This window comes from Agelaius phoeniceus, chromosome 13 (assembly GCF_051311805.1).
Source record: "Agelaius phoeniceus isolate bAgePho1 chromosome 13, bAgePho1.hap1, whole genome shotgun sequence".
Lineage (NCBI taxonomy): Eukaryota > Metazoa > Chordata > Aves > Passeriformes > Icteridae > Agelaius > Agelaius phoeniceus.
Window position 1 is genome coordinate 15387238 of NC_135277.1, and position 18221 is coordinate 15405458.

The following is an 18221-nucleotide window of genomic DNA, read 5'->3' on the forward strand; positions in this document are numbered from 1 at the left end:
ATTTCTTATTCCCTTATGTAACAACAAGCTCCAGAGCCCAAGTTCATGAACTCGATGTCTGTAACATTAAATCATGCTGCAGAATGGGAAAGCTGGAAATGGGAGTCAGCACTCTGTTAAAGGGATCCCAAATACAAGTGCTGGGGGAGAAAAGGTAGAGCTGTAAGAAGAGTATATGTGAAGGCAGTGCAGAGAACTAAGTGCACTAGAGGTATGGGAAAAAGGGGGTTCAGGGTTTTCTCAGTTGTGGAAGTGCATCAGTCTGTTAGGAGCACAGATCCTGGGATTTGGTCAAGGAGGTGGAGGGGCCACTTTGGACCACAGGAGGGAGCAAAGGGGGAAAACATTAGAAGATTTGGCCAGTGTTTTCACACAAATGAATTGTCTTTCTGATGCTGTTGTAAATATTGGATACCTTTTTTATTGCTGTTTTTTTAATGAATGTTGATTAGCTGTTTAGAAGTATCAACTTCTTTCTTTTACATTTATTTTAGATATGTGAATGGCCATGCAAAAAAGCATTATGAAGATGCACAGATTCCTATGACCAATCATAAGAAAACAGAAAAACAGGAGAAAGTTCAGCATACTGTGTGTATGGATTGCAGTAGTTACAGTACATACTGGTAAGGGTTTAAACACTGTAATTTGACAACTTTTTATATACAGGCAAAAACATCAGACTCTTGTGCAGTATTATATTACACACATTTTTGAGCATTTCATCTTTTGCTTCCCAGACCTGTCTTTTTGGAACACTCTGCTTTTCTATGTCTATTGCAGCACTGTACAGTTACTGGCTGTAACTAAACTCTCACATGTCAAATGTCCTAAACAAAGAAACCTTTGGAAATAAGTGCTATGGGCTTTGGAGTTGCTGCTTTTTGCTTTGGGGTGTGTGGAGACCCAAACCTCTTAATTGCAAAAGCCATTTGGTTGGTGTTGCTCCTTCCATCAAGCTGGTGAGCCTTTCACATGTCCTTTATTTGTCAAAATTCAGAAGGTAAACTATTACACTGTAGTTCCTGTCCAAGAGATCTGAACTGGAGTTGTGTCTGTGTGTGTACTTTCTGTGAGGCTGGGAAAGTGGCTGATCCTGTTGGGAAGCAGCATCAAGTCTCTAGCAAGACTAAGGAAAACAGTCAGAAATGTTTCTTTAAACAGCACAGTGGCCTGGGCTGATTCCTTCTGTGGGGTTCTTGCAGTGTGATATGCACTGTTTAGGGAAACTTAATATTGATGCTGCTGATGTTGGGTTCCCCATTTCCTTGTTCCCCAGAGGGCAAAGACTGGGAGTCAGTGGAAAGCACTGCTTGCCTCAGCATCCTCCATCCTCTTCCCCCTTAAGGGAACCTCTTGACAGGTGCTTCCCCATGGGCAGCTGCTCCATGGTCCCCATGTGTGGTGTTACTTGTGCAGTGTGGCAGAGCAGGATTTGAGCAGTGGAAATCTCGGGGAAATCCCTGTTATGGTCTTGTAAAATTACTGGATATGTGGCTGCTCTAATGGGTATTTTATTCAAATAGTTGGGTGTCTTTTGGGTGGTTCATTAGGGAAAAAAAAAGTCTGTTTGATGAAGTAGTTTTATGAGGAATGCTTCTGTAACAAACATTTTTATCCCCTGCAAGTAAAACCCCAGTTATGTGATTTCACCTGAAGAAATGTTGTTCAGAGCAACTCAAAAACTGCTTAGATGGTGGAATCAGCTGTAGGTATTTAAGCATAGACTAAAGGTCTGAGTAGCTTTGTGATGTAGGGGAATTTTGCTTTATTTGCATTTTATTTTAATGACCGGCATTTTTATCTGCTCCTATGTGAATACATGAGAAAACTGACAAGTTTTCCAAGGGGTAAATTTGCACAGGTTACCAGCATTGTGACAGCTATGAGAAGCTAGTTTCACTTTCCCAATCAGTACTGCTAGCAGCTGAGTTCTCTGTTGTGGCTTTTTGTTTTGTTTGAATTATACCCTGTCTTCCAGTCATTCTGAAGGTAATAATCTGTGGAGGAATTTTAGCAGGGTATTTGAAGTCTTTGATTATATCTCCATTATGACAAAGAGTGTTCTGAACTTGCTGAGGCTTGGTGAGTTAGAGCAGCAAGTCTGAGCACCCTGCTGACCTTCTCCCAAGCCAGTGGGGGCATTGCAAAATCCCAGCAGCCAGGCTGGGGGCTGTGGGATGTGTTACTGACCCAGCTGTGCTGGGCAGGGCAGGCAGCCTGCACCTGGGGAGGTGTTTGTGGGAGCACAGAAGGGAAGCACTTCAGCATTGATGCCTTTGCTGCTGTAGTCCAGGGCTGAGTCATCTGTGGATGAACTGGAACTAATTGTAGCCAGCTTTGCCTTGGGGAGTTCCTGTTGTGTAGGTAATTCACCAGCAAATTTTAACCCCTGTGCTAATGTGAAGGTGAACAAGTTTCAAAAGCAGTTTATCTTTGCTTTCATTTAGGATAGTTCAGGTTTTTCCCACATGATAATCAGGGAAAGATACTTGAATTTGTTACTGCGCCCAGTTGAAATGAGCACAGAAGTTTAAAGATGAAACAGAAGGCATCCAGATGAACTTTTCTGCCTTTATTTTGGACAGTACTGTGGAGGCTGCTGCCAGTTAAAGCTAATAGTTTGGGTACATTTGAGACATAATTAGGTATTGTGGAGAGTGAATGGGCTTTCAATAGCTTTGCAAAGCCTATTTGTGAACTGCAGTGTGGATGTGAATCCAGTAGACAGTCTGTTTATACCATGGTGGTTCTTTTAGGTGAACCTTTATGGAAAGATGAGTATTTTATGCTACCAGGGTGGGCTGCCTCAATAATTTGAAAGTCAATAAAATACCATCTTAAGACTTAATTGAATTTTATTTCTACTGTAAAAATAATGCAGCTATTTTAATGCTTTTATATTTTTATGTGCTGTTCTGTTTACTGCACAAAGTTGAGCATGATGCTCTTATTCCATTTTTATCTTATGGATCCCAATTTACTGTATTCCTTGGCTTGCATGATAGTATCAGTGAACAGGCCTGTATGGGATTTCTAAGAAGGCAGCATTTGATCCTTTGCCTTCCTTTGGCCATGCCATAACCTGTAATGCAGTCTTTCCAGAGGGTTTTGTTCTTTGCTTACTCAGTCCTGTTCAGCTGCTCAGTTTTACCATTGGAAAAGTTGAGAGAATTTGTTAATATTTTGTTACAAGAGTACAGCTCTCTACTTGATTCTTTGGTTGCTTTTGAGACAAAAGATGCAGTACTAAACAGTCAGACTCTGCTGAGAGAGAGAGTCCTGAATCCCACTTTTTGGAGGTAATCAGCCTTTCAGTTAGTTCTAAAGTACTACAACACAAAGAGTTTGCAAGAAGTACAGATCTTTTTTGTCTTCAAACTGTCAGAGGGTGCTTTCCCATTCTGTGTTAGGGTTTTTTTTGTGCACGAGAAGTAAAATGATCCATGTAAGAGCCCCACTTTCCTGAAAGGGGACTCTTGTGAATTGGTTTTCTCTGTGCTAGTGCACAGACAGTTGGCACTGAAGAAGAAAGGCTCCCCTGTTGACATATTTGCATAATATGTTTCCTGTGTTCATTTAATCCCAGACACAGTTTGCAGGTCAGATTTCTCATCCATTACCCTCCTTGTTACCCCTTAAAGGGACACAGCTTTGTCAGGGGTGTGTGTGTGTGTGTTCCTGGCTGGTGTAAAAATAACCAACTGTCAAGGACTTAGAAAAATTCTTTTTTAGTCTCTGTGAAGAGGGTTCTCTTTAAAAAACAAACCAGACTTACTGTGCTGGTGTCATGAGCATTGGAAGATGAGGTTGCTTAGTCCTATTATTTTGCATTATTTTCTACAATCAGTGAAAATAAGAAGAGCAAAAAGCCTTTTATCCAGACAGTAAAACTTGAGCTCTTTGTTTATTCATATAAGGTGTTGCCATAACTAAGGAAACCTTTTCTTAATTTTTCCTATCCTTCAAATTCTTCAAATCTAGTCAGGGCTTTTAAATACAGCATGAAGTTCTGTCCCTCCTAAGCACTGTACCAGCAGTAAGCACTCATGGTCTCACATAGAGCAGTGCATATATTCACTGGCTTAATGCCATTTTAGAAGCAAAGGAGGCTAGGTCTTGGAAGTAGCAGAGGCTAAAAATAGAGTGTATAGAGGAAAATAGTGTGCCAAGCCATATAAGGGACCCTCTGCAAGGTATAGAATTTGTTCTGTGTCGTTGCTGTAGCTACTGTATCCAAAAAAGGTATTTGTTAATTTGCAATAATGCTGAGGATCATAAATTAGGCAGCTGTTTTGAATGGCAGCTTCACATATAGGATGTAATTTCTCAGCAGTTTACCCTTAAGGTGTGTGGGCTTAGCAGATTTAAGTTACTAAAACATAAACTACTTCTAAATCTGTTTACTTGGTTTCTCCAAAATAGTTTGGAGGTAATGCTGTTATTTCTAATAGTAGTGCTGAATCCTCAGTGTTGCAAGAGAGGCTTTTTAAAAAACCTACCTATTAAAAAGAGAAATAGAAGATTGTCTTGATTCTAAGTGAAACTTAAAATTACTTTTCCAGTGTTGGAAGGACCCTGACGCTTTCTGATGTATTTGGTTTTATTCTTCCATCTTGGGGCATGTGCTAAACTGGTGTGTAAAAATAAGGTTTTTTCAGGGCATGGGAGCAATGAAGTTCTCTTTCAGCAATAAGTTCTCATTGAAGGTTTCAGTGAGCTTGGATCTGCTTCCATGCCCTGTTTTCTCAGCAGTAGCTCCAGCATTAGCAGCAGTGTGGCTGTGCTGGTGCAGCTGGGGTCCCACACTGTGTACTGGCTGACTGGGCCTGTGTGCTCTGAGTGCTGGCCTCACAGCTGGCTCCTGTGGGATGCCAAGTGCAGGAGCACCTCACTAGGTCTTTGTAGGTAGCTGAAAAAGCTGACAAGGACTACCTAAATGTGGCTGTAAAATAAGCACATTAACAGACTTCTCCCTCCAAACTAACTTGGTCTGTGGCCATCTTTACAAATGTAAAAGAAGAAGTACTGGTGATCTTACTAATTTCTAGATCCTGTGTAAGTGCCCATAATGATGACACAGGCCCCCAGCTGGGTAATAATTAGCACTGACTCCATGATTCCAGAAGGCTGATCAATCCCTTTATTTTACTGTACTTATTTAGATACCCATTGCCCTTACAGACAATCACAGTACAGGTGGACCCAATGGGTCCTTCAATCCAAACACCATCACCATTGGCCAGTTAGGAAACCACCCTTTGGTAAACAGATCTCCATAACAATTCCACATGTTCACAACAACAGGTGCAGCAAGTGAAGATAAGAATTATTTATCATTCTTTTCTCTGATCTTCTCACAGCCTTCCCCAGGACAATGCCTGGGAAAGTTGTGTTTCCTCTCTGTGGCCAGAGAGCTGCTGCCACACCATAACTGCTGTGTGCAGTGTTAGGATGTCTGGAGGCATCATGGTAATTTCTCTTCTTAGAGGGAAAAATCAGAGCTACTGAGCACACTGGTCTTAGGGGCTCCATTCAGTGGCAAGGACCTTTACTTTCTCAACTCTGTAGCCTTTATAAGAATGTAGAGTTCAAAGTAACACTGGCAATACCTGCTGATTTATGCAACAGTGTTGTGAATTCCACTTGGGCCTGAAGTCAGTAGCTTCATTAAATTAGGAAGCAAATGTGTATCTGCTCCAGCAGAGGAATGGCCTGAGGTGATGATGATGATGATGTATTTTGCATTTGAATCACTCTTGTGCCAAAGGGAAAGGAGAGACATAGCTACAGTTCTGATATTAAACATATCCAAAGTTAATTTTCCTCACTTGTTCACTTGCCTGCCAAAATTTGAAGCTGTAATTTGACACTTCCCAGTATGTACAGAAACTGATGAGTGATTGAATGATATTTGTGGTTAAGCACGAGCTGCAAGTTGCCACAGACTTCTGGACTGGCTTTGGAACACTCAAGTGATCTCTTAGTCCATCATCTTCCCTGGTGTTTTTTCAGTAGCACAGACTTTTATGTTTTGTATATATCTGTTCAGCACTTCAGGTTTCAGTGATAACTTACAATGTTAAAATAGTTTAAATATTTATAAAATCTTTGTATTCTGTTTGCCAGGGGTCAGTTGGTCTTTTCTGATGAATCTGTGGATGGACTACTAAGTCTGCTTTTTGTTACACTGTTTCAGTTTTTGTTGAACTAGAATTCTGCCTTGGGCCAGGCAGTACATCATGTTTTGATTTATAATAGAGAACTAAACTAGCAGAAAACCCATGTAATAAGATGGTTCCTGTACCCTCTTTTGCTGGAGGGGGTTTCTTCAAGCTCAGTGTGAGGTGTTGTGCTCCCCAGTTCTCATAATCTTTCACTGGATCCCTTTGGTGCTTTCCACACATGGGCTTGTGTGCTTTGATCTGCTTCACTGAGGTGCTTTGCATATTCTAAAAACTATTTTTCTTGCAGTTATCGTTGTGATGATTTTGTAGTCAATGATACCAAGCTGGGCCTGGTACAGAAGGTCAGAGAGCACCTACAGAACTTGGAAAAGTAAGTAGTTTGTTTGCACCCAGACTGCCTTGGGCAGACTTGTAATGTGCATCATTGAAATGGTATTTGTTTCATATGTATATATGTATCTAATTACATGTGTCTTAACCCTTCTATGTGTCTGACACTGTGTTTAAAAACCTTTTCATCACTGAGAAGCAGAGGTGCAGAACAAATGGATTTGATTGATCATGATTGTATGTCTTGTTCTGTTGTCAGAATTTTGTCAAAAAAACAGAATAAGCTTTTTTATTAGACAAATTCAAGATGTGCAGGTGGAAGTAGTCTTCATATTAATTGTACAGCTTGATTTGCTAGCAAAAAGATTAAGAAGACTTAGGACCTTGGAACTGCACAGAAGAGACATTTTTTCCTTGGTCTCTGTCTGGTGCTGTTCCACTGTAAAGCAGATAATCTGATCCTGGGTGATGTATGTGCTGTGGCCAGTCCTAGAGAGCAAAAAGTGCTTGCACAGTGGGCCTGAAAATCTTACCTAATGCCAAGCAGAAATATGGGTGCATTCAGTGCTTCCATGTACATCAGAATGCCCCTGAGTTCACACAGGACTCCTGCTATGAAATTCCTGTGATCTGGGGAAATCTCTGGATCCTCCCTGAGCTAAGTGTATCAATTACATGTAGGTTATCTTAATATTTTCATTATTTTCCATCCTCTTCTGATGGTCTTGTCAGGTACATTATGAGATGTAAAGATGTTTAAGTATAATGAGAAGTGAATTGGAAACATCCAAGCCATGTAACTTCTTGGGAGGTAAAAGATACAGTGCAGGCTTCCATTCTGTGTAATGGTAGTTTTTGAATGCTTGGAGGGTGTTTTAATAAAAAAGAAAGGAAAAGGAAAAAACCTACCAACCAAACCCTGAAATAAGCAATGATTTCAACATCAAATTAGAGAGAAGTCATCAACTGGTTTAATTGAGGGGCCATTAATTTCCATTGATGTGCAAAAGACTGAGCAATTATAATTGTAACTGAGTATTACACAAATGTTAGAACTTGGTCTATTTTTCTTTGAGTAACAGAAGTCAGTTACCATACACAAGCACTAACATTCCACATACTCTTGATTTTTGGGAACTTAATTTTGTTGTGATTTTTTTTAAAGTTGTATTTTTAAAGGCTTACATGATTTTCCTGACAGAAGAACTTAATTTCTTTGACCTAGGAGAAGGCTGAATATTTTAGATGAGGAGTAGCTGCTACTAAGGCCACTCTTGAAGGCACACATCCCTGAGCAGAGCATCCTCCATAAACTTACTGGGCCCTGGGGCTGTGCCCTGAGGGAGGTGCAGCCAATTCCATACTGCAGCAATGGGGAGCCTGTTTGCTGTCAGTGACAACTGGTGACAGAAGGAATCACTTTGTTAAACATGAGTTGATTTTCTCTGCTCCATTCCACACAATATTGTTTCTCTGGTAAATAACCACTTATAATTGTTTTCCAACAGTTCAGCCTTTACATCAGACAGACATAGGAAAAGAAAACTATTGGAAAACTCATCTCTGAACAGCAAGTTATTGAAAGTAAATGTAAGTACAACAGATCTGGTACAGTGAGTTTAAAGGGTTTTTGTAAACCTGCTGAGGTTTATAGTTGACCTAGACCCAAATTGTTCTTGGTGCTCTTTAGCATGTCCTGGCCACACCCCTGAAAAGCCCTTTCACACACAAACATGGCTGATGCTCTGCTGCATTTCTGTTGATGTAGACTGAGCTTTCCTGGGCTTTAGAAGGGTTTCATGTCAAGATGGAACTTTGGTTTTCTGAGCAGACAAGCAGCTTATGTCATTTTTTGGTTTTTTATTGTCCCAGGTGCAGAAGGCAAAGGAGGAGGTACATTCTTGAGGGAGGCTAAGAGTAATTGTTGGGAAAAAGTAAAAACTGTTACCAGTTTTTTAAAAGAGCTCAGTAAAACTTGCTTTCAAGAGGAACTATGGACTGTTTTTAGGCTTTTCTTCTCCTCATTTCATCTTCCTGCTATTCTAACTTCAGATCTGCAAGATAGCACCCAGGAGAGGAGGATCCAGCCCAGGCTAGATGGCCAAAGGGCTGCATCATTTCTTCCAAACAAAGAATGTCACAAGTCAGATGTCTCTTTTGCACAGATTGGATTATGGGAGTTTTCATTATTTCTTCCAGAATTTGAGGATGGAGAGGGGAGATACTGACCCAGCTGTATTCAACTGGTTCATTTTCACCAGTGAATATGGGGAAAATGGGGGAGAGATGGAGCAGAGCTTTTGGGCTGTGGGACAGCAGTGTCACCAAAAGCAGCTGGAACAGCAGCTCCTTCAGCCATAGGAACAACTGCCCGAGGGGATGTGAGTGGGAATAAGAGCCTGGGGTGGAGCAAAGCAGTTGGTTGCTGTTGGCAAAGTCTGGAGGGGTTTAGTTACTTTAAAAAATGCACTACTACAGTCAGTTTAGGGTTATCTGAATGTGCTGTCTGCACTTCCTGCACTGTCCCAATCTTGCAGAGATTGAGGAAGCCTAGGAGAAATAGTGGGGCTTTCTTGCTGTGGCAGTACACAGCATCATTTGTTTGGAAAACTGAAAGCCAGTAAAATGCATAAATGCAGTGTTGTCCACATTTTTCTTCCCTTTCCTCCCCACCACTCTGGAGATAATTTGGTGAAAAGCAAGCAAACATGAACATCTGTGGGTTCATTGTTCTAGGCTGTAAATGATGTGTATTTTGCTTCTCTTTTTTCAACTCTTTGCCTCTTCTTTGCACAGTCTAACTTGACTGTTTATTTCCCAAATAAATGCTGTTGTCTTGTCTTTCAAAAACCCTTCTGGCCACCACAGAATCCCACTGAGACTCAGACTAGTGCTGGTGACTTAAAAACAATCTGGAGGTGGCCATACTGTGCATATCAGACATGGGAAAAGATGGATGAGGATTGGTACTTTAATTTTTCAAGGGCACTGTAGGGAAATTGCTGTCCAGTTCTCACTGAACACTATTGGAGTGTGAATATTTAACATACATACACACACACACACAAATCCTTGGCAATAAGAGCCTGTGATTAACTGTAGTGTCCTATTCTAGATTTATTTGCACAGGAAAAGATGTAGTATAGTTTTTCTCTTGACAGGAATGAGTAAGAAAGAGTTTTCATGTCAAGATGGAGCTTCAGGGCACTTTGAGCTGCTGAGGGGGTTGTTTATCTTTGCAGCTGCATTCGGTGTAGTTGGTTATTGTTCAGATCTGTGCTTGGTCTGCCAGTGGTGGCTCTGCAGGAGGGAAGAGGTGGAGCAGTGATGAATCTTTCTGTAACCTAACTGTTCTCATTCTAGGGAAGCACCACTGCCCTTTGTGCCACAGGCCTTCGGAACCTGGGGAACACTTGTTTCATGAATGCAATCCTTCAGTCACTCAGGTACCTTCCCCAGCTCTCCCACCATTCTCAGGGGGCTTGTGTGCTGCAGCATTGGGCAGGTGATTTTGGCATGTTCCCAGTGGACAGAAGCGTATCTGAATTGGCAGGAGTGGGTGTGCATGGGTTGATAAAGTTGTGTTTCATGGTGTGAGGCACTTCCTGTGGTACAGCATTCCAGAGGAAACGTGCCATGGCCTTGACAGACCAGGAGAGTGCCCCTTGGCTGCTGAGGCCAGTAAAATAAGTTAACTTCCTCAGCAAATGCAGGTCTGGGTTGTTAGGAAATGGTAGCTCAGCTGGCAGGGTATCTCTTAGTCAAAGCAGAGCCAAAATGTCATTATTTGAGGGAGCTGGGATGACAGTGATGTTTGCAGGTCTGTGTAGTTACTGACAGAAGGTCTTTGCTGTAGTGTTTCTTGTCTCTTGAACTGTTTGTGATTGCTGTCCTGTATCACTGCATGGGGTGGTGTTCATGCATTTCAGAGAACAAGCTCCAGAATACATAATATTATCCTTTTTCTCTGCCCTTAAAGGATTTCATTCTTATTTCATTTTTCCTAGTAACATTCAGCAGTTTTGCTGTTACTTCAAAGAGTTGCCTGCAGTGGAGCTGAGGAATGGGAAGACGGCAGGGCGGCGAACTTACCACACCAGGAGCCAGGGGGATAACAATGTGTAAGCTGTGTGTGCCTTGTGAGCTCTCAGCTGGGCAGCAAACAGCAAGGTTGGGCTGCTGGGGCCACTGGACACTTTTGATCTTGCTCAGTTCACAGGGGACAAAGGCACAGAAGAATAGTTGTCTACAAAGAAAGAAACTCGTAGCACTGGCAGCTTGCTGTTAGAGGTCTGGTGCTGCAGGGAGAGGCAGTCAGGTGCATTAGGTAGTGCTGGAGTGTGACGTGTTAAACCATGGTAAGAAGTCCTCTTGATATGTGCTGCAGACATCATGCTCCTGACTTCCAGCTAAAATAGGGCCATGAGGATGTGACTGCAAGTCAGCCTACTGTGACTACTACTACAGGAAGTTCAGGAGTAAGTGATTGATGATCTGTAGGTTGCTTCAGCAAGTGTTAGAAGGATGCTAAAAGGATGTTAGCAGAGCCTGCACTAAAATGACAAACAGTGCATAGGTGTTCACATGAGTCCATCCTGAACATCTGAAATATAATTTCCCAAATCTGTGTGTCTTCAGCAATTGTGGGTAGGATTTTGGACATAAAATCTTTGAAGCTGCTGGAAAGGATATTTACCCAGTTGTTACAGTCTTAACCCAGCTAATGTCTGATACTTGTACCATTGAACAAGTAAACCTCTAAGGGTTGTAAACAAATGCACATTAAACACCAGCTCTTACTTTCTTTACAGTTCACTTGTGGAAGAATTCAGAAAGACACTCTGTGCTTTATGGCAAGGAAGCCAAACTGCATTTAGTCCAGAGTCTTTATTTTACGTTGTTTGGAAAATAATGCCAAATTTTAGGTAAGTTTTTTTAAAAAATAACAGTATTCTAGATTGCAACCACATATTGCTGGTGTCCTACTCTAAAATGGGCTGCATCCACAGGATGCACTCTGTGTAGCTTTCCATATGCCTACAAATGTGCTTTGAAAAGGATCTTTGCTTTGATCAACAGTTTTCTGTTCATCAGTAGTGCTTGCTTTTTCCTTCTGCCCTTCTGCCACATGTAGCACTTTCAGAGAGAATAAGATCTCACAGGAGAAGCAGTGGTAGTTGTACCTTTGAGCTAGTGCTCCAAAGGAATCAAGCTATTGCCTGGTTGGTAAGTGCCAAGTGCAGGGTGTTGACTGAACCCAGGCTTGGCTGCAGTAAGAAAATGATGTAGTCAGATTAAAAAAGATACAGCACCTACAGGTCTAAATGCAAACATACTGGCTGAAACTTCCTTGATTCTCTCAAAATACAGCAGTCACCAGCTGGACATGACATAAGGGCTAGAAAAGAAAAATTCTGTGCATAATAAGCACTTTGGGCCCATACTTACAAAACAGATGATAAAGAGAAAGTGGTAAAGAAGGTTACCCAAGTAAACCCAAGTATTGTTCCTCTCAAAGGTCTCCCTGTCCTGACCCCTGAACCTCTTTCAAAGGAGCACTGAAACCTGTTAGAATATATTGTGATGAAGGTAAGTTGCTGTTGTAGTTTACCATAGTTTGGTTTTTAGTTAAGGAAAAAATCCACCAGCTACTGAAGTAATTCCATATAAAAACTGTAAGTTTCCTTTGTACCTGACGAAACCAATCAGCTAGCTCATTTTAAATATTGACACCCTGTTAAACCACTTAAAAAAGTGAAATACCACTTAAAAAAGTGAAATTCACTTGAAAAAGGGAAATAAGTGAAAAACCACTTAAAAAAGTGAATTGGGATTATGTGCTTCATAATCCCAATTCACTTTTTTAAGTGGTTTTTCACTATGTGCTTCATAATCCCAATTCAGAAGCACAGGAACAGTTGAAAGCAATGCTGTGAGCCTCTGTGCCACTGCCTGGCAGAAATCCTGTGACCAGCAACAAAAAGCCATTTCCTAATGCAAAGCCCAAATAAAATTAACTCATTCAGTGCTATAAAATTCCATTCTAAAACAAAGAAACCTGCCAGTGCCACTTTTCCCAAATAAAAAAAAAATAAAAGCACATAAAAAGAACAACAGAAAGAAACCAACGTCGATGAGAAAAAAGAGCCAAAGCCCAAATAAAGAAAAAAAAAAAGTGTTAGTCTTAAGCTAAAATTCTCTTGTAAAGCTATGATGGAGATATAATTAATGCATCAGACTCTTTTTCCCTGTAACTCATAAAATGCCTTGGAGAGATGTAGTGTTGTAAGCACAGCCATGAGCAGGAGCACCAATACTAAAGCAAGCAGATGTTGAAGTAGCTGTAATTGGATGAAAAGTTTCAAGAGTAATTAAAGAGATGAAAAATCTTGCCCCAGGGATAGAAGAAGAGACCTGTTTCCCAAAAATATATAAAGAAAACTTTTGTCTCTGTACTAGAGCACTCATCCTTAAAATTTCACCCCAACGAACTGAAATGACCCATGGTAGTAGCAGTGAAAAATCTACCAAACGTAGGAGAGACTTCACAGTTGCAAGTTTCCAGGTGGCTGCTATTAGTGAAAATTAAAACCATGAAAGAACTGTTTCTTGTGAAAAAATCTCCATGACATGGCAAGAAAGACTCCTCTCCCTAAGTAAATTGAAGAAAGAAGTAATAAACTGACTGAAAATGCCACATTTTGTCTCTTTATATTGTCAGAGAGAAAAGAAAAGTGTTGGAGGGAGGAGAAGTGTTCTGAAGGTTTATTCTGATTTCTTAATATTTTTCTTTTAGTTTGGTTTATAAAGATTTCTTTATGCCCTTTAAAGTTTTGAGTCTGCTTTGCTCTCCTCCTAATCCTTATCTTGCAGCAAAAAAATGAATAAATAATTCTGAGTACATTGGCATTTGGCCAGTGCTAAACCCACTACATTAATTGGTGTATTAACTGAAAAACTCAGATTAGTGAACCAAAACCACTGCAATTGCTCCATGTTCTCACATAATAAAGATGTTCTCTTACCTGTTATATATCTCTAGCACTGCTGAGAAGATGCTGTGAATAACCCAAACAACAGAAATCTGTTTATTCTGTTCTCCATACAGTTAGTTATCTTTCATTTAAATGATGAGAATCAAGGAAGTTTAATGCCAGCAGTTACACCAAACATATAATTGCTTTCCAACTTTGGGACAATAAGGCCCATCTTGGCTGTACAGGACTGTGGCCTGTTGAAGCACAGCAGTGTTTCTGGGTGCTGGGTTTTCCCTTGTAAAAGGTAGGCAGTGCTGCCCATGTGTCTATATACACACTCCTTGATTTATTTTAAAGCTGCTGGTTTGGAAGAAAGCATTACTGTAATCCTACAAGGTGAATTTTTTTTTGTTTTGTTCTGTTACCTCTTAGCAATACTCTCACTGGACACATCTGTGTTCCTCACTAAGCACATCAGCCTCACTTTGCATACTTCTGTTGCAGTGAGTCTGGTAGCATTTCTCTCCCCTTCTGGGTACTCTGCTGTCAATCTTACAGGATTTTTCCCTCCTCTGAGCACTCACATTTATAAACCCATTTATATTTCTCTCCCAGACATTCCTACCTGACAATTACTGCCAGCACTTAGGCAGGGTAGTGAGGTGGAAAAGGGGAGGCCTGATGAAGCAGCTTATGAGAATGGACAGGAGGTGGAGGGGAAGCCAGCTCTTGCTATGTAGGGATTTCTGTAGCTTAGGCCTACAGTGGCTTGCACATGCTCAGGTCAGTGTTGCACAAAGCTTTCAGCGTTTCACTGCCTATCTTGTCATGCTTTGTCTCAGTGTGCAGCTTAATGGCAAGTGAAAACCAGCTGTTTGTTGAATTTTATGCATGATTCAGCTTAAATAACTTAAAAGGCATGTTTTACCCTGATGGCTTCTCTGCTCTTTTCGGTAAGGTTTCTTAGTGGTGAAATAATAATGGTGATTGAGCAACATTGCTGCTGATGGCACAGCACATGTGAGACTGGAGCCCTGTCCTACCAAATCCAAATGCTCAAGAGATGCTCTGAGTACCCCTGCCATTCCCTCCCTCTCCCAGAAAATGAGTTATGCAGGGGCAGTGTGCAACTCTGAGCATGGCTCTAGATCTCATCCTAGAAGAAATGGTGCTCTCATCCTAATTATTGCAGACTTCATAGTGATGCTGAAAGATGTATGTGGACAACAAACCTAGAGACTAAATTCCTGCCTTTGGTGAGGAGGGGACTAAACAGACAAACACATGTACTTGCCAAAGTGAGTGGGATCAATGACTGAATGAGAACCACTCAGAAATGCTGACTCTGCATCCCACGTGAACAATACATTTTGTGGTGTCTTTCTTTTGAATCTTACCAGGTTTGAGATTACAATATATTGACCTTCATCTGTGGCTGATTCAAAGCAGGGACAAATAGTGTCCTGTGTGAATGAGATTGAAAGCAGTTCTGCTGAGGCACAAATCAAACACAGTCAGTACCAAACAAGACAGAGGAGAAGCCACTGCTGCCATCCATTGTGTGTTTCATTTAACAGGGACACAGTCCTGGGATGCCTCTGGCAGGTAGGGCTGGTGAGGCCAGATAACAATGTGGCAGCTCCACTAGGCCCAGCTGTGTGAGCACATGGCAGGTGTCTCCTGCTTCCTGCTGCTTTCTCTTCCTATCTGAATTGTATATTCTTAAAGGTTTCTCCATTCTCACAAGAGGCATGCAGAGAGCACGAGCTGCAAAGGACCAAAATCACTTAATTTGTCAGGACATTGCTGTGTCCTTCCAGAGGCTACTTGGAAAACTTTCTTGGTACCAAGCACATATGGAAAGTCTGCTCAGTAGGATTAAAGAGGCAAAGGTTTTTTTTCCTGTGACCCTGGTGCTTGTTGTGTGTTGCCTCTAAAGCAATTTTGTTATTGTTTCCTTTTCTCTTCAGGGGATACCAGCAACAGGATGCCCACGAGTTCATGCGTTACCTTTTGGACCATCTACACCTGGAACTCCAGGGTGGCTTCAACGGTGTTTCACGTTCAGTAATCTTGCAAGAAAATTCTAACCTGTCTGGAAGCAACAAATGTTGCATGTAAGAAGTGGTTTTTAATTTCTTCAAAGCCTTCCTGCCTTTGCATGGGTCTGCATGTGGTGGCTCTGGAATTTCAGATTCAGTGTTCCTTGTTTTAAGTTTTCTTTAGTGCTTCTAACTTTGGGCAGTACAAAACTGCAGGTTATGAAGATGAGCATTCTGTACAATCTGTGTCCCTTCCAAAGGAAGTGTCTCAGATCAGCAGTTTCCATAGGTGTGAGTGAGCATACAGGCTAAGTTGTAAAGACATTTTAATTTACTAGTCTTTCAGAAATACAAAACTGTATTTTCTATAGCCCATAGAATTCTTTCTTCTCCCCAGACAGTATAATTGTCTTAGGGTGATGGATAGCCTCAATGCTGCAGGAGCAAAAACGATGGCCAGCAATTTTGATGTTTAAATTGTGAGCAGACCTCCTGGATAAATGACTGAGTAGTGCAGTTAGCACTTGGAGTCAGTTTTCCAGCAGATGATCTCATGTATCACTTGACAGTTACAGCTGGTGATTTTTTGTGCATAATTTTGGTTTTCATGCTACTGTGTACCTTGAAACAGGTGTAATTTGGGTGTTTGACTCCTCTTTCTGTATTTCTCAAAATACTGTTTTTTTCTGACCTCTGTCCTAGCTGTGTTTTCTCTTAGATTGAAACTCACACAAGAGACAAAACCTTATTTTGCATCAGGAAGGAAAGTTGTCAGATTAGCCTGCACATTTGGTCCTTAAGTCCTTAATTCCCTACAGAAAACCAGAGTTTGAGTTTTTCCTTCTATACTGATTAGGACAGAGTAAGCAGGCCTGAGATGGAGGGTTTTATAGATGCTTTGTTAGGGAAAGCCTAACAAAATTCAGACTGTGCTCTTTACTGCATTTATGTCGTGTTGCTGATGCTTAAAAATCCCCCAGAAGAATCTTAAAATGTTTGTAGGATTGACATATCTTTGAAATCTAAACTGATTTTGTTTTGTCAGTATTTTGGATGTCAGAATCCCAGGAGAATTTAACCTTTGTTCACCTATTTAATGTAAATTTGTCTTGAGAAGGGCTGTTCAATTGTGCAGTGACGTGGGGTAAGCTGCCCTTCTTGTTGAGGGCACTTTAATGCTTCCAGTAAAGTAACAAATAGGCTCTGGATGCTCTCTTCTTGTGCACCAGCCCATGTGAGCAGCTATTTCCTCTTGCTCAGGAAGCATTGAGATGAGCTGTAAAGATGTAGGTGGAGTGCAGGCAAGGAACACAGGTTTCTGCAAGCCTTAGTAGTGTATAATAACATAACTTAAAATCTGTGTGTTTTTTAAATTGCCTGTGAGAAGCAGGCCCATTACATAATCTGCTGAAAAATTCAGTAGGAGAGTAATGAAAGATTAGAGAACAATGCTGATCTTGCACATTGTTTATCACGTCTTAATGCAACTTAAGCTGCTGCTGGCAGTGAAGTGCAGAAATGTGCTCAAAAAAGTCAAAAGCACATGTAAGAAAGGGTGTAGAGTTAAAACAAAAATATGCTTAACCTACCAAAGAAGAAAGAATTTTTGTTTCAGATGAAGTCTTAATTACAGGGTTAAAATCCTGGCTTGTGTGAGCATCCAGTACAGCTCGACTATAGAAATGCACCCAGCTGCACCACAGCACTTTCAGTTTGAGCATCTGCTTAGAGCCCCCAGTTCACCCTTTCTTTAGGTCCAAGATAAAGCAGTGCAGGCACTACATTGATGTGACGGGCCCCTGGGCAGCTGCAGTGCCCATTCTGCCTGGAGCACCCAGTCCCTGTTCCATTGGCTGGGCCCAACAGCAGCAGGTGTGAGCACCAAACATTGGACAGGTGTTGGGAATTCAGCTCAGGCTGTCTGGGTGACTGTTCTCTGATGTGCTTTGTCTAGAAATGGAGCATCTACTGTTGTCACTGCCATTTTCGGAGGCATTCTTCAAAATGAAGTCAACTGCCTAATATGTGGGACTGAATCTAGAAAGTTTGACCCATTCCTAGGTAAGATGCTGCCTCTTGTGTTCCAAATACTGTGTGACTTAGAGCAGAAAATTATTTAGATGTCACATGACAGACCCAGCGTGTCAGCCTGAAAAGACTGGGCACTGCTCAATTCAGCCCTAATGTTGTTTTTAAATCATTGCTTTTCTAGACCTTTCGCTAGATATTCCAAGTCAGTTCAGAAATAAACGTACTAAAAACCAAGAGGGTGGACCAATGTGCACGCTACGAGGTAAGAGTGCCTGCCTAATGAAATCATACCAGGCCCAGGAGGATTTTCTTTCTAATCAGAGCATTTCCAGTGTAGTTCTCTCTTCCCAGACACTGATCTGTACTGTTGCCTGTGGGTGGTCACTGGGGCTCTGTCCTCGGATGCATGTGCCCATGCCCACAGGGAGGGTGGCTCTTGGGGGTTCTGCATTTAAACCACATCAATGCAGTCCAGCAGGCTGAGCAGCAGTACTGTTACTGACTTTGGTTTTTACAGGATGTTGGTTTTTTACAGATTTGTGAATAGACTTGCTGAAAATCATGGAACTATTCAACAAAACCCTGTTGTTTTGTCTGTTCACTTTGTATCTAAAGCCAAACAGGCTTTAAAAGTTGAATATTCTATGTTAGAA

General features: G+C 41.3%; 1 protein-coding gene across 3 annotated transcripts in view; it reads left to right on the plus strand.

The window, feature by feature from the left end:
* Positions 1-18221, plus strand: part of USP3 (ubiquitin specific peptidase 3) — a 41571-nt gene that overhangs the window by 18063 nt on the left and 5287 nt on the right. For all 3 annotated transcript variants that reach the window (XM_054642506.2, XM_054642507.2, XM_054642508.2), the window contains exons 3-11: positions 495-626; positions 6475-6558; positions 8027-8108; positions 9882-9964; positions 10526-10639; positions 11330-11443; positions 15466-15612; positions 17492-17598; positions 17750-17830. In XM_054642506.2, coding sequence (XP_054498481.1) covers positions 495-626; positions 6475-6558; positions 8027-8108; positions 9882-9964; positions 10526-10639; positions 11330-11443; positions 15466-15612; positions 17492-17598; positions 17750-17830 — 944 coding nt within the window. The remainder of the gene's footprint in view (positions 1-494; positions 627-6474; positions 6559-8026; positions 8109-9881; positions 9965-10525; positions 10640-11329; positions 11444-15465; positions 15613-17491; positions 17599-17749; positions 17831-18221) is intronic.